We start from the raw sequence: 16774 nt of genomic DNA on the forward strand, positions 1-16774 counted from the left end.
TAAAGGTTTTCTCTTAACCTTATGAAAAGGAGAAAAGAGTCGTAACAAGGGTTGACGATCTTCTTTTCAACAGACGAAGATTAATCGGGTGAAAGCTGGTGGCCTCAATGGAGGAGTAATTGAGAGTTGACGTAGGTCACGATGATCGAACCACTATAAATTCGGTATACATTTTCTTTTATGCTCTCCATTGTTATTGCTTATTGATTTAATTGTTTACTACACTAACTCATATTCTAAGTTAAATACATTTTCAATATTGATTTCTTCGAATAAAATTTCATATCATTTCATTTTGAAAGCACTAATTCATCGCCCTCTCTTAGTATCTTTATGATCCTAACAGTTGGTATCAGAGTCAAGTTCTCTTAGTTGATTTAACACCAAAGAGAGATTATATGACTTTCTTTAGTAATCAAGAGGGTTACTTTATCACTTGTACTCCTATGTTTAATAGGACGAACTACACGGGAAGGTATAAATGTAAATTTTTTTTATTTCTATGGATTTTGATTTATAGAATGTCGTTGAATGTGGTTTTCAAAAATCCTCTAAAGGAATGATCTAGAGAAGAAAATATTTTTTTTAAATGCTAAAGTTATGAATGTTTTGTTTTATGCTTTAGACAAAAATGAGTTTAATCGGGTTTCTATATGTGAAACTGCACATGATATTTAGCATACACTTGAAGTTAGTCATGAAGGCACAAGTAGAGCAAAATAATCTAACATTAATCTTTTGATATATAGCTATGAATTATTTAGAATGAAGCGAAGTGAAACCATTGGTGACATGTACACTCGTTTTACGGATGTTGTCAATGGTCTGAAAGCTCTTGGTAAATGTTTTGCTAATCTTAAACTTTTTAACAAAAATTCTAAGATCTCTTCTAAAAAGTTGGAAAGGTAACTATAATTCAAGAAGTAAATAACTTGAATAACTTTTCTCTTAAAGAACTCATAGGATCATTAATGACCTATAAAATAACTTTTAAGACACATGATGAATATGAGAATAATCTTTCAAAGAACATTAAGGATTTTACACTTAGAACCAAAGAAGACCACTCGAGTGAAAGCTCTAAGTGTTGATGATGACTTTAACACTCCTCACATGAAAATTTAAAATTTTCATAAAAAGGAACAAAACAAATCCTGTCAAACAAGACTCTACGAATAAAAATGAACTTAAAAAGGATACAATCATTTGCTATGAATGCAAGAAGCTAGGACACTTCAAAAATGTGTGCCCACAATTGAAGAAGAAGCTGTTAACATAAAAGAAGAAGAAAGCACTTAAAGTGACTTAGGATGAGTCTAGTATATCAAAAGACGAAGAGCAAACAAATGAAAACGAGATGGTGAACTATACTTTGAGAGCTCTCAATGACGAGGTATGTGACTCAACTAAAACCTTTTTATCTTATGATAAATTACTTGATGCATTTCATAATTTCTACGATGAATTTAAATTAGTTAGTAAGAAATATAAATTACTAAAAAATGATCATGTTTCTCTCTCTATTAAATTTGATAAATTAAAAAATAAATATGATAATTGTATGTTAACTTCTTATACTAAATGTGAAGAGTTAGACTCAATAAAAAATGAAAATATGTTATTACAACAAACATTATAAAAAATTAAAATTAGAAACAAATAATTAAACATGATTCTTGCTAAGAAAGGTCATGTACATAAAAAAGAAGGAATCGACTTTGTGAGTAGTAACACTCAACAAAAGCCAACTATATTTGTTAAAGGACTTGTACTACATGTTTTTCCTAAAATTAAATATAATTTTTATAGTAGATATGGTCATTATACTTAAAAATATTTATTTAAACAAATAATTAAACATGATTCTTGCTAAGAAAGGTCATGTACACAAATAAGAAGGAATCGACTTTGTGAGTAGTAAGACTCAACAAAAGCCAACTATATTTGTTAAAGGACTCATACTACATGTTTTTCCTAAAATTAAATATAATTTTTATGGTAGATATGGTCATTATACTTAAAAATATTTATTTAAAAAATATAGCTCGTATAAATTAGATTGGGTTCCTAAAGGAATCATAAATGAGTTAATGTCAAAAGTTAAGATAGGTAGATCTAATCACGAGGGATTCAAAATTAAATAGGTACTTAAATTAAACTCTTTTTTTTTTAATATGTCTACAATTGAAATATAAGAACGAGAGATAATATCTTGATAGTGGATGTTCAAAGCATATGACTGAAGATCCAATACATTTCTCTAAGTTCACTAGCCAAAATGAAGGATATGTCACTTTCGGAGATAATAATAAAGGAAAAAATATTAAAAATGAAATATAGGTAACAAATCAAACCTCTTGATTGAAGATGTTTTATTAGTAGATAATTTAAAATATAATTTACTAAGTATTTATCAATTGTATGATAAGAGATATAACATTAAATTCGAATCTAATGTTTGCATTATATAGATACTACATAAAAATGAATCTATGATTGTCGAGTAATAATATGTATGCTATTGATTTTAATGATTTTTATGATAAAACTTGTTTTTCAGTTTTAAACAATGATATATAGCTTTGACATACGAGATTAGGTTATGCAAGTATGAAATTAATTTTATAAATTATAATTAAAGGACTTGTAAGAGGTATACTTAGAATTAAATTTGTCAAAGATAAAGTTTGTAATACATGCCAACTAGGTAACCAAATAAAGAATAACTTTAATCTAAAAATCAAGTAAATATCTCTAGACTGCTACAATTAATTTATATGGATTTATTTGGATCAATTGATATCACAAGTCGTAGCAAATATGCTTTTGTGATTGTTGATGATTATAGTAGATATACTTGGGCATACTTCTTGACACATAAAAGTGATTATTTTAAATTTTTTATGAAGTCTTGCAAACAAGTTCAAAACGAAAAATGTTTTATGATTTCTTCTATTCGTAGTGATCATGGTGGTAAATTTTAAAACTATGATTTTTAAAAATTTTATGATTCAACTAGATATGACCATAATTTTTCTTCTCCAAGAAATCCGCAACAAAATAGAGTTATTAAGAGAAAAAAATAGGAGTTTATAAGAGATGACAAGAACCATGCTTAATGAACATAACCTACCTAAATATTTTTGGGTTAAAGCCGTTAACACGATATGCTATATCATGAATATGGATCTTATAAGACCACTACTATCTAAAACTCATTATGAATCGTGAAATAATAAAAGACATAATATTTTATATTTTAATTTTTTTATTATAAATATTTTATTTTAAATAAAAAAGATGCCTTAGGAAAATTTGATGCAAAATCCGATGAAGATATTTTTCTTAGATATTCCTATGTTTTTAAAGCTTATCGAGTTTTTAATAAAAAAACTTTAGTTATTGAGGAATCTATCCATCTTGTTTTTAATGAGTCTCCCGAATTTAAGAAAACAATTTTGATGATGATTTTGATTTTAATACATTGAATTTGAATAAGAATTCTCCTTTCCCAAGAAACTTAGATGCATATAATTTTAAAGAATCCTTACTCAAGGAATAAAAGTATATAAATGCATATCTTAAGGAGCTAATCATTGGAGATACATCAAATAAAAAGGTATTTAAAATTATTTTTTATTTAAATTTTTTTATGCAAATACTATCTTTTTTGTCTCAAATTGAACCTAAATATATTGATGATGCTCTTAAATATTACTCATCGATTTTTACAATGCATAAAGAATTAAATCAATTTGAGAGAAATAAGGTTTGGAAACTTATTCTTAGACCTAGTGATCATATTATAATTGACATCAAATGGGTCTTTAGGAATAAGCAAGATAAACTTGGTATCGTGGTTAAAAACAAGGCTAGATTAGTGACTAAATATTTCAACTAAGAAGAAGATATAAATTATGAAGAAACGTTCACTCTTGTGACAAGACTTGAAGCCATAAGGATACTCCTTTCATATGTATATTTTAATAATTTTAAGTTATTTCAAATGAATGTCAAAAGTAATTTTTTTAATGGTTTTATTTTTGAAAAAAATTATATTGAGAAACCATCCGAATTTGAGAATGTTTATTTTTCAACCATGTTTTAAAGTTATATAAAGCTCTTTATGAGTTGAAATAAGTCTCAAGGGCTTGGTATGAGATACTTAGCTCATTTCTTATTAAGAATAATTTTTTTGAAAGACAAGATCGATACCACATTATTTATTAAATATTTTAAAAATAAATTTTTATTATTCAAATTTATGTTGATGATATTATTTTTGATTTTATAAATTTATATTGATGATATTATTTTTGATTCTACAAATGAATTTTTGTGTGAGTCATTTGCGAGCCAAGAATTCAAAATGAGTTTAATGGAAGAATTAATATTTTTTTTAGGATTGTAAATTAAGTAACTAAGTGATAAAACTTTTGTTAATCAAACTAAGTATATTTTAGATTTACTAAAATGATTTCACTTGAATAATGCTAAAGTTATTAACATACCAATAAAAGCCTCATTAGTTATCTTATTGAGTGAGTCCAAGGAAAGCCTTATTAGTTATAATGACCTAAGTCAGATTCTCTCACAATTGAGTGATATTAGGAATTACAGGTTACACTTGGTTGGATCATTAAACTCTATATTATATTATAAGAGAAGAGGGATGATAGTCGACATCATATCGATCAGAGTTATCTTATTGAGTGAGTCTAAGGAAAACCTCGTCATAATGACTTGAGTTAGATTCTCTCGTATAGAAGAAAAGTGTGATCATTGAAGGGTCATCTATGATATTTTGGTTCTAGGGTAACTCGAATGATCATATAAATAAGAATGTATATGCTCCCGATTCGAACCTAATTGTATAATGGTAAAGAATGAGAGAGAAGTATTCTTGATGATCAATCTATTTATATCAATTTAGATAATTAATTTAAAATGATAAAATTAATTTGATGTAGTTCGAATATGTCATATTTAGAATTAGAAAAAAAGTGTGTTTTGAGATAAAAATATGATATGAAAATCCAAAGATAGAACTAACACGTTCAATGATTTGGTTGGAGGTGGATCCTTCTGAATTCAAAATCAATGTAGTTCATAACTTGCTACTTGTATGAATATTATAAAATTTACATCAAAGGCATGTTGGATAATGTTCTTGTATAGTGTTCAAGTGAGCATTTGTTCATTGGATAACAAAGACGAAAGGAGGAGGATTTGAACAAATTATAAGAGTCCAAATAATATAAAAAAAGTATGTTTTTAATATGTAGTATTCATTCTTAAATGGTTCAGCTCTAAAAAATTGAAGTGAACAAATATTTTTCTTTAATGTTATACACATCTCTAGTTGGTGTGTAACTATTTCTTAAGTGATTATAGTAAAATAACACAAAAGTTTCTCTATGTAGTATCAAGTAATATAATCAACGAGCATCAAATGTATGGACAAACAAAGGAACGATGGGTGTCCGTGTTTACATCACTCGTCCTCCTCACTTGAAAACGGATACAAATGTTGGCTGCTTCACGTTGAACTGTTGTCCGTAGTACGCCATTTTGTTTGCCGAGAGACTCCGAGACAACTCCTGAGAGCATCCTATGATCTTATCAACGACACGTTACAGTGTAAGGATTGCATACGACGATCTCCTCGAATTGCTTGAAATCTCGAGCAATAATTGATCACAAGAGGAGGAGGGGAGAGGAAACGGCATGACTGACGTGATGCTGATATAGCATATCACGTGATGTCCATGTCGTGGTTGTCAGATTTTATGTGCCCAGGAAATGCCACGTAGCCGCCTCGTCATCGAGAGTTCCCCTCGCATTAGAATCCTTAGCAGCGAGTGCCGTCACATGGCTCATCGTATGATCCATAAATGAGGGTCCGTTTACCTGCCACTTGATTGGAGACTGTGACGGGCCCCTCGAGGGCCAGAAACATTTCTCACGGGGTTTAACGTCATAAAATAATGACCCGAATTTATCTCCCAGTACTCGAGGACGACTCCCTTCCTCGTTCATGGAAACAAATAGATTCGAGAACCAAATTGGACTGCGGTGGCACATTTAGGGAGCACGGTGTCCTCATCTTCTTCCTACCACTTCACCACCCCATCCCCATCCCCATCCCCATCCTCATCCGTGCTTAATGCAACGTCGCCGACCTCCTAATTGATTGACCCTACTACTCCTCCGTCCTCATGGCCCGATTCCAGCGCCACTTTGGTGGCTTCCGCTCCTCGCTCCCCTCGCAGCAGCATTGCTCCTTCGCTTCCTCCTCCTCCTCCTCCTCTGAAGAAGAAGATGATGATGATGATGAAGAGGAAGAGGAAGTGGATGAGCAAGAGGAGGAGTGCCCGATTTCTTCGCCTTTGATCGTGCCGGGACCGAAAGCAAAAGAGGGGGAGAGAAGGGAAAACCAGCGGCAGCACCAAATAGTGACGGTGCTGGTGGCGGCGCTGAGGAAGTCGCTAGTGATGTGCAGCGTAGCGTGCGGCCAGCGCGGCGCCTCCCCTGCTTCCATGGAGATCGGATGGCCCACCGACGTGCGCCACCTCGCGCACGTGACCTTCGACCGGTTCGATGGCTTCCTCGGCCTGCCTGCCGAGTTGGAGCCCGAGGTTCCCCCGAGGGTTCCCAGTGCCAGGTCTATCTCCTATCTCTTTCTTTGCCTTTTCCTCTTCTTTTGCTGTCGATCGTCTCCCTTTTTCATTCGGTTTGTTAATTGTCAATCATGATGTGGTTTGTATACGCGGTAATCGTTTAAGATTGTGGCATCACCATCTGTGTCTCTCACGAACACATCTTCGTTACTTGTTTGCTTGATTCAGTAGCTAAATCTGTTGGAATCGTGGTAAAATGGGACTCAAATGGATTACAATGCCAGACACTCAAACAGGATTCATGTACCAGTAATTATTCCTCGCCATCACTATGCAGCTCTATTTGTTGCCGATTAATTCCTAAATGGTATCTTCTTCAATTTCCGTGCTTGACTCTGATGCCTATCCCAGTCAGCCACCATTTCATCTCAGTTTACTTTATCTCATGTAAGGAGATAGGGGTGTACTTTCTTGTATTTATATAAGGTGCTCGAGACAATGCGACACACCTGAATGCCTGAGGAGAGACTTAATTATTTGGAGGAATGGTTGGAGCTACTGAGAGCTCCTGTTTGATGACAAGAAGAGCTATAGATTAATTGAGTGAATCCCTTCCCTTTTTCACTTGTCTAATATTTCGACTGATTTCACTTTTTTGAATTATCATGTAGCGTTTGAGCCATTAAGGACTCAAAACATTCATTCATCTAGGTGGTCTTTTTTATATAAAAGAGCTTTTAGTCCTCTTTGGGATAGCAGTATCATTTGAATCCTTCCTCTAGAAATTTGCACATAGTTTTTCCGATTGTATCTTGGGATAAATTTATCTGTATCTTGTATGAGAACCTGATTTTTATCCTGGGATAAATTTATCCTCCACTAGATAATTCACTTTTATGAATTATCGTGTAGCGTTTGAGCCATTAAGGACCCAAAAAATTCATTCATCTAGGTCGGTTTTATATAAAAGAGCTTTTAGTCCTCTTTGGAATAGCAGTATCATTTGAATCCTTCCTCCACTAGAAATTTGCACATAGTTTTTTCGATCGTATCTTGGGATAAATTTATCCCTATCTTGTATGAGAACCAGATTTTATCCTTGGAAAGCATCCAATATGCTTCCAGATTCTATATTTATAACTTTCTCTTCATGTTTCAATATATATATTTTTTATATTTCTTAATTAAATTTGATCTAGTTTAATGTAGGCTCTAACAATCTAATGAAAAATCTTGCATACCAAACTTTTAATTAAGAATATAACGAGGAGCTAACCTTCTTTAAAACAAATTAATCATAAAAACTGTTGTTATGTCCAATTGATTAATTGATTAATGTATTATTTAAAAAAATGAGGTTAGGTTTTGATCAAATTCTGCATGACACTTTGATAATTGTTCGTGCATTTAGTTAAACAAATTAAATTACTTTTATTGATAAATTAATATTGTTTCCACTAGATTTCTTCTTAAACAGAACCTGATATTTTTACTGTCTTTACTATTTTTTATAATAATCCTGAATTTTTTTGGGTAATATTGGTTCAAACTTTGTTTCAATAGTCAAATCTGAGAGATTTTGTTTTAATGAACTTTTTCTGTACTATGTTAACATTTTAATTAATTTTTAAAATTTTAAATTTCTAGATCTGAAGACTCCTAATACAAGTTTTGAAGATCTTTGATCTTTGGACAACTTCAAATTCGTAAACTATTTTAACAAAACTTCCTACAATCAAATTCCTAAACAAAACCATGCCATATTTCTATTTTCATTAAAAAAAATCAAACTTTTCTATTTCTAGAATAACCAATTTAAATATATCTAAGCTTGATAAAGTGAAACAAGAAAGCTTAAAATCCAATTTTGACCTTTTTCTTTAATGATACACATAAAAAAGAAATTTGAATAGAAAATTTATTCTATAAAGAAACTTCTTTACTAACAAATTAATTACTACCTGTTTTATAGAAGTCTGTTCTGAAAAAGGATATCTAATTTTGAACTATCATAAATATTTTTTAAAAAATAGTTTAATAATTTTATGTTTAAAAATATTAAGAAGTTTTAAAATTTTTGAAATTTAAAGTCAGAAAATTCTAGACATCCATTTAATAATAATAATTCTGATTTTTCTTTTCCTTTAATTTTATTTTTTTTGAAAAATATTAAATATTTAAATAAGTTTTAATTGATATAAGAAAGAAATTATTTTTGATATATTGTGTAATCTCTAATTCTAAAATAAATTTTTGCTTAAAGGAAAATTATTTTCGGATTTAGTTTCCTATTTTTTGAATTTAAAATTTAACGATTTCATAACATTTAAAATTCAAAATTTTATAATTCTTGTATTAAAAATATTATCGTCTGTTTTCATTTTTTAAAAAATATCTTCTGTTAGAGACTTGTTTTGCTAACTTATATAATAATTTTATAAATTAATTTTGGTTTCTTGTCAAACAAACAATCTTGTACATGTTGTTTCATGTTCTAAATTGGACGTTTGATTCGATACTGTTCAAATTGATTAAGGTGATGTTTATTGTATAGTGGAAGTCATTAATGATATATTTCATTGCTCTTGTTGTTTGTATTATTTCCTTTATCTCAATTTTTAGTTCTACCGTGCACATTGTTTTTATCTTTGAGCAGTAGCAATAGAACCAATCATGCCTTTCCTGATTGAATAGCCATCATTTATTTGATTTTAACTGTAGAGATCATAATTAATCTAATAAGTCATCTCATCAAATGTTTTTTTTTTTCATAGTACGAGTATATTTGGAGTTTCTGTCGAATCTATGCAGTGCTCCTATGATAAAAGAGGAAACAGCGTTCCAACGATTCTACTGTCAATGCAAAGGCATTTGTATTTACAAGGAGGTCTACAGGTTAGCTCATTCTTGCATATATATATATATATATATATATATATATATATATATATATATATATATGTATATGTACATGTACATGTACATGTATATATAAATATATATATGTATGTATGTATGTATGTATGTATGTATGTATGTTAGTATGTATATATTGGATACATATTCATCCATAGAATTCCTTATTTTCTTGAAGGTGGAAGGAATTTTCAGAATTAATGCTGAGAATAGCCAAGAAGTGTTTCTCAGAGAACAACTGAATAGAGGAATTGTACTACATGGAACTGATCTGCATTGTCTAGCAGGATTGATAAAGGTGTTATAAACATCCAACTTTATTAAAGAATTGAGTTTTTAGTTAAGCTATCTTTGATTTGCTAAGCATCTCCTGATTTAAGATCATTCATTTTGTGAACACAAATATACATTCTTTTGTACTGGGGGTGTTCTGAAGTAGAGTTAAGCGTTAAGATCGATTTCTTGCACTTTCTCAAAATAAAGAATATAGATTGATTCAAAAGAAGTGAATTTCCTGTTTCAGAAACTTTTTCAATTTCTAGAATGTTCTTGTTCTCCTTGAGTCAAGGTTCACAATTTCATGTATCAAGACTATACCAATCAGGGTTTGGACTAGTACCTATAAGTCCGTGGCAATGTACCAACACTCGATATGCTGGTATCTACCAAGTTTCAAAGACAACCTAAAAAGGTTGAAAAAAGAAACTATATAGGTATCGAGTGGTCTTGTACCAACCATATACTAGGCATACCATGTGGTATAGGTCTGGTACCAGACATACCACTCTGTTTACCATGGTCCGTACACCAGTAACATGTCAGACCGGGAAATACCATTTGTACTATTGGTGGTATTGCAAACATTACTTTGAACAACTCTTCTTATTGCAAATACTTATGCCAATGATTATATATTAATATTCCATGAGCCTACAAATTTCTGTTTGTTCCATTCAAACCCAGTGATAGTACTCTTCTGCATCAAGTCTAAAAATGTTCAATTTTATTATATTTATTTATCTAAAAGTTAGTCTAACATAAATTTTTTTCAACTACCTATTTCAAACCTTGAAGGAGACTCCAATATGTACATGATAGTATTTGTGTATTTTTCTACTGTTGCATGGATGTTTAAGAAGTTGCTATATCTCTATTTTCTTACTCTTTGCTTGATTTCTAATAACCTCCTTACACATCAGAATTTGGCACTAAACATGATCAAAAGACTTCAATTCTTATAGTAAATGAGGAATAAGAGACAATCAATGCATAGAGCCATTGGATCTACCAATCTTAGATTACAGAATTAAGAAAACAAAAATGTTGTGCAGATGAAATTTAATTCTGTTTGCGATTGAAAAATTCAAATGTATTTTGGTTCTTTTTGAACAATTCATTTAGTATTTAGCTGATCAGAAGTTCTTTTGCTGCTGTAGGCATGGTTTAGAGAGTTACCCAGAGGAGTACTCGACTCACTGACACCAGATCAGGTGATGCACTGCAACACTGAAGAAGTGTGCTCTGAAATTGCAAGGATGCTACCACCAACTGAAGCAGCATTGCTTGACTGGGCCATTAATTTGATGGCAGATGTTGTGGAGCATGAACACTACAATAAGATGAATGCTCGAAATATTGCAATGGTTTTTGCACCTAACATGATTCAGGTTACCAGAGAATGTTAGATCTTAGCTGAGTACTGTTCACGCAGAGTGAATCTATACTAAGGACTTTTTCATGTCTATTTTTCAGATGGCTGATCCATTAACTGAACTGATCCATGCTGTCCAAGTGATGAACTTCCTCAAGACATTGATCATAAAGACGCTGCGAGAAAGAGAAGAGGCATCTTTTGCGGCCATCGCATTCAGTTCGTACTCTGAATCTCCAAGTGACAAGGATGAAGCAACATTATCTAAACCTTCAGAAAAATATGCTCTGTGCACCAATGAGAAAATTCTAGGCATCTACGCCCTTGATAAAGTCGCTATAGGCAAACTCTTGTTCAATGGCGAACCATCATTGGGTAGCAGTGAAGGCAGCTTTGAGCCTAAAATTGAAATGATAAATGAATTAGATGCTACGAGAGATGAGTGTCAGTGTGGATATGTATATGGGGATGTGGAAAGTATGATGGATAGGGTGAGTTTTAGGAAGGTAGTGAGGAAGTTTTGCAGTCGCCCTATTTTTCAACTAAGTAGGTGCCCTAAGAAGCAGGCAAAGCTTGTAAATTTAGATGAAGGAAGAGAAGCTTGGACATGATCTGCTTTGTATGACATGCAGAATATATATCTTTGGGCCATTTATGTACTTCAATGTGTATTCAAAAATTTAGGAGATGGTAGCTTCTTCTTGTTCATAGCTTCAGCTTGGTAATAAGCAGAGTAAAAGTAATGCAGCAGGAAATGCTCAGCATCAACATAGTAGTAGCTACAAACAGGTTGGTTTCATGCTTCTGATTTAGTGGGATCACACCTGATTACATTCGACAACATTCGATAAAATAAAGACAAATAATTAAAGATACAAGCCTGAAATATTTTATATCCAATTCAACTAATTTGAAGGTGATGTATAGTGCAGCATTACCTACACTGAACTGGTTCTGACAGGAGACAACATCTCAGTGATATAAATGGAGCTAAGGTTTGACCTTCCTGGCGAAGCAGAGAGATCAGAGCAGAGAAATGCTAGTAAATGGATTGATGGAGAATGGGTTACATGAATCCAGAGAACGGACTCTTGCCTGGGCCATGCTTCATCACTCTCCGTCCCCTCCCTCTACCTGAGAAGACGGGAGAATAGAATCACAAAGTACATCTCACACAAATATTGTTTCTTCAGCCGTTCATATGCTTTTATCTCACACAAAGTACATCTCTAATGCAATTCATCTTCATTCAAACTTATAAGGGCTTAATCCCTGTACTTTTTTTTTATCAATTTATTTCATTCAAATCAAATCTTGCCTGCTCATATCTCATCTTAAAATTTTAAAAAGATATAATGAGATTCGATAAACTTTAGAGATAGAATTACATTAATAATCAAACACTTGTATCTCAACCTCTTTTGCCTCTATCCTATCTCACTCTTTTTCTTTTGATTTTGAGCATTAAATTGCCCCTTATTCATAAAGGGCTTAAGATTCAACAAAACAAATGACTAATAAAAGCCTTAGGGCTATAACTAAAACTAAAGACTCTTAGGTCAATGATATATATGTAAACATGAAGTCCAATTAGATCTACTTTAACACTTTAAAGTATTTATTCTTCTCCCCAATATAACATGTATATATCTTCAGATCAAGCCATTCTATAGCGTAGCTCATAGATGTTGAGTCATATGATCATGAATTATGGATCCATAAATAGCATAGTTTATGGATGGATCTCTATATCAATAAAGATTCATATAACATCTCAAATAGTTCAAATTTTACGATTTTATTAGTGTGGATTTACAAATCCTTCATACACGAAGCAGCCCGGTAACTCTACGATTTAATGAACATCGAGTAATTATAATGCTAACAACAACAACATGTCGCAATTGAATGCACACATTCAATGAACTGCATCACAATAGGAAATCTTAGCTACTCGTAGATAACTGATGTGGACTTGAGCTTTTACTTCTTCCTCTACATTTCAGTAGTGCCCCTTTGTCCTTGTTACTGCAATAATGTCCACTTCTTATCCATTGTCTCTTAGTAAGCAATTCAATAGAGGGGGAAATAATTCACAGCCTCTTTTTTTTACCTGTGACAACCTCTCGTTATTGATAATTTCTTAAAGAATAATAAAATATTATTTTAATATTTATAGCTCTAAATTTTATTTTACTTTTCTTTTCTTCTTCACGTCCCTTATTTCATCTTCATTGTCGATGTCCCTATGCTCCATTTGCGGGTCACAAAATGAGATTACAAATAGTAATTATCAAAAAAGGATAATAGAGAAGAAAGAACAAGTCGACATTTGTGGCAATTTAAGTATCCTAGAATTATTCTGTAATTATTCATTCCCGAATAAGGCAAAACTAAGATAATTCCTCACGGTTTAAAGTGGTCGGGCTAGTAAAGACTACTGATTAACCTTAGGAGATGACATCCACTGTGGTGGGCTAAAGAGGACTTGATGATGTTTGGTCTTGTATTAGTTGAAGAGCGTCGAGTCAAGGCTTCTTTGAGCCGATAGCGATTTCAGTGATCTTGCCTTTTTTAGGTACATCCCCATAAGAAGGTTAAGAGAGTTTGTACTGGTAAAGATTAGTGACCAACTTTATGAGATGACACCTATCCTAGTGCTCAAAATGGGGATTCTAATAAGATTACATTCAGCATTCAGAGCGACATATGCATCCATCTCGGCGCTCGAACTGACGTTGATTCCCAAAGTATGAGACTACGGTAAGATCACATTTAGTTATATTGGTTGAAGAATTGGAGTCATGACTTACTGCAATCACGACGGGCCGTCGTTTTCTTTGTATCTTCTTCCCAATCACGTGGCTTGCAGGAGGTTCCAATCCACAGTCTGCACAAAACACGGCAAAGCACAAGAATGGAAGTGTTCAGCTTGGGAGTTCAACCACCACCTACCCAGTTTCCTTGTTCGACGATGGACTTTAATGAAAGACATCGTCTCATGAATCTCCCTCTCACTCTCCACATACGTCCATTTACTTCCCAAATCATTGATATCCATATTCTCCGTCAATCCCCACCCCATTCTCTGCGTGGTTTGGCCCGTTGGAATGGTTGCGATCGCCCATTTCCGAGGACATCAAGCAGGCTTCTTTTGCTGCAGTTCTTCTCTGTCTCCTACCCTTTGCTGAGAGTTGCCATCATCAAGGAGTATAGTGCTCTGTTTTGGACGGCCGAGCTCATCGCTGTAATTGGAAGATTAGCAGCTCTTGATTCGGTCATGGGCAGCGGAGCCGTGAGGACGGCGTTGGTGGTGGCGGGGCGGGTGGCCAACGACGTGCTCAGCTTCGTTGTCTTTACTCTGCTGGACGTGGTGGACGTGCTCCTCTGCTTCTTCTACAAGCTGGCGGATTATGCGCTGGAGGCGCAGTGGAAGCCCTGCTACTGCTCCTCCTCGCCGGGTGGAATCATCTCTGGCAGTAGCAAGATCTTCGTCGTCTCCATGATCTCCTCCACCAAGCTCCATCTCGAGGACATCTCCGATACTCTCTACTCCCGCCCTTCCTTCCTCTCCGAAACCTCCAAGACTGTCCTCGACGAGCTCCGCAGGCGAAAACTCATCCGGTGGCGGCGCAGCACGTCGCCGTCCTCTGTAACCGCCGCCACCACTGTCACCGTCAACTCCACCATAATCCAGATGCTACAGGGGAAGATGGGCAGCAAGAAGTCGCACCCCGTCCGCTCCTGGTCCGACTGTCCATGCGACAGCTGCTCCCCGTCCGGCTCGCGCGACACTCTCTTCGTCCATGCCGAATGCCCCAAAGGTTAGCCTTGAACCAGAGTTCCACAGTAGGTAAATCTAACGTGACGGTCATATGATAAGCAATGCGGCTTAGATGGAAGCATGGCAGAGGAGGACGTGCTGTTCATCCATGGATTCATATCCTCATCAGCATTCTGGACGGAGACGGTGTTCCCCAACTTCGGCGACGAGGCCCGGGCGAGGTATCGCCTGCTCGCGGTGGATCTGCTGGGGTTCGGCAAGAGCCCCAAGCCGGTGGACTCGCTGTACACGTTAAGAGAGCACGTCGAGACCATCGAGAAGTCCGTCCTGGAGTGCTACAACGTCAAGTCCTTCCACCTCGTAGCACATTCTCTGGGCTCTCTCCTCGCGCTCGCCCTCGCCGTCAAGCACCCCGGCGCGGTCAAATCCCTCACCATCCTCGCGCCGGTAACCCAGCCGACGTCTCTGCTAGCTATATTTCATCTCGTTCTTTGGTGTTCTCTTGTTGATCATCGAGCATCGGCAGCCGTACTTCCCGGTGCCGAAGGGGGAGCAGGGGACGCAATACGTCCTGCGGCGAGTGGCGCCGCGACGGGTGTGGCCACCGATCACATTCGGCTCGTCGGTGATCTGCTGGTACGAGCACATCAGCCGCACGGTGTGCCTCATCCTGTGCAAGCACCACCGCCTGTGGGAGCGTATCTTCAAGTTCGCAACACGTAACAGGTAGTTGACTATACACCAAGTTGCTCGATCCCATAATAATACTCGTGAGATGTAGAGAGGATGTCCACCGAAAACATGTTTGGCGTCGTCCCATGGACTGAATCATACAATAATACACGAAGACTTGGATGAGGATGACCTAAGAATGCCGCTAACTTAAGGGAACCACCATGGTTTCCTACGACGCCCCTGTTGGTATGAGTAGTTCACCGTCTCACCAGACACCGGTGAAGCGGCTGGTCCACCCACATCCACGAGTAAATGTGATGTACTGATCAGTAAATGTGGTGTGTTTAACTGGCAGGGTTAGGACGTACCTAATGGACGGCTTCTTCTGCCACGCTCACCACGCTTCGTGGCACACTCTCCACAACATCATCTGCGGCAGCGCCGGCAAGATGGAGGGGTACCTCGACGAGGTGAGGGACCGGCTAAGCTGCGACGTCGCGGTGTTCCATGGGAGAGACGACGAGCTCCTCCCGCTGGAGTGCAGCTACGCCGTCAAGTCCAAGATCCCGCGAGCTCGCGTTACGGTCGTCGACGACAAGGATCACATTACCATCGTTGTGGGCCGGCAGAAGGCCTTCGCCAGAGAGCTTGAGGAGATCTGGAGGAATGCCAAATCAAATTAAGAGCGTTACTCTCAAAGAAGAAAAAATTAGGGAGAAAAAAGAAACTCCTAAAACCGACCCCCAAAAAAAAGGAAAAGGGAAACAGTTTGTATCCCTCAGGAGATATTTCCTCAGAGGAAAGGTGGGAAAAGTCTTCTATGCGTGTTTTTAAGGATTTGATATTATTTCCTTTATCAATAAAATTCATACAATTACCCACGCAGCCTTTTGTTCTTCAAAATTATTGGTGTAATTTTATATGGTGATACGAAATTTATATTGGATTTGAGACACGAATAAAGCACGGACTCGAGAGTGTGCATGGGTTTGCGAGCGTTGTCAGTGCCAAACTGGAGTTCCATAAAGTAGTCACCACGTCACGTGAATGGATTGTACTTCGTGTCAGACACAGTAACATCGCTGTAATAAATATAATAAATATTTTTATATATTTATAATTATTATG

At 35.3% G+C, this 16774-nt stretch overlaps 2 protein-coding genes across 2 annotated transcripts; both read left to right on the forward strand.

Moving 5' to 3' along the window:
* The first annotated feature begins 6049 nt into the window (after positions 1 to 6049).
* Positions 6050 to 11895, forward strand: LOC103985691 (rho GTPase-activating protein 3-like). The gene is made up of 5 exons (XM_009403475.3): positions 6050 to 6664; positions 9395 to 9515; positions 9715 to 9834; positions 10973 to 11203; positions 11289 to 11895. Exons 1-5 carry the CDS (start codon positions 6219 to 6221, stop codon positions 11796 to 11798), a joined length of 1428 nt encoding a protein of 475 aa, XP_009401750.2. The 5' UTR covers positions 6050 to 6218; the 3' UTR covers positions 11799 to 11895.
* A 2007-nt stretch (positions 11896 to 13902) lies between these two features.
* LOC135638640 (probable lysophospholipase BODYGUARD 1) lies at positions 13903 to 16521 on the forward strand. Its single transcript, XM_065151850.1, has 4 exons — positions 13903 to 15011; positions 15084 to 15418; positions 15498 to 15697; positions 16002 to 16521. Exons 1-4 carry the CDS (start codon positions 14105 to 14107, stop codon positions 16327 to 16329), a joined length of 1770 nt encoding a protein of 589 aa, XP_065007922.1. The 5' UTR covers positions 13903 to 14104; the 3' UTR covers positions 16330 to 16521.
* Positions 16522 to 16774: the final 253 nt, after the last annotated feature.

Source organism: Musa acuminata, chromosome BXJ3-5 (assembly GCF_036884655.1).
Source record: "Musa acuminata AAA Group cultivar baxijiao chromosome BXJ3-5, Cavendish_Baxijiao_AAA, whole genome shotgun sequence".
Taxonomy (NCBI): Eukaryota; Viridiplantae; Streptophyta; class Magnoliopsida; order Zingiberales; family Musaceae; genus Musa; species Musa acuminata.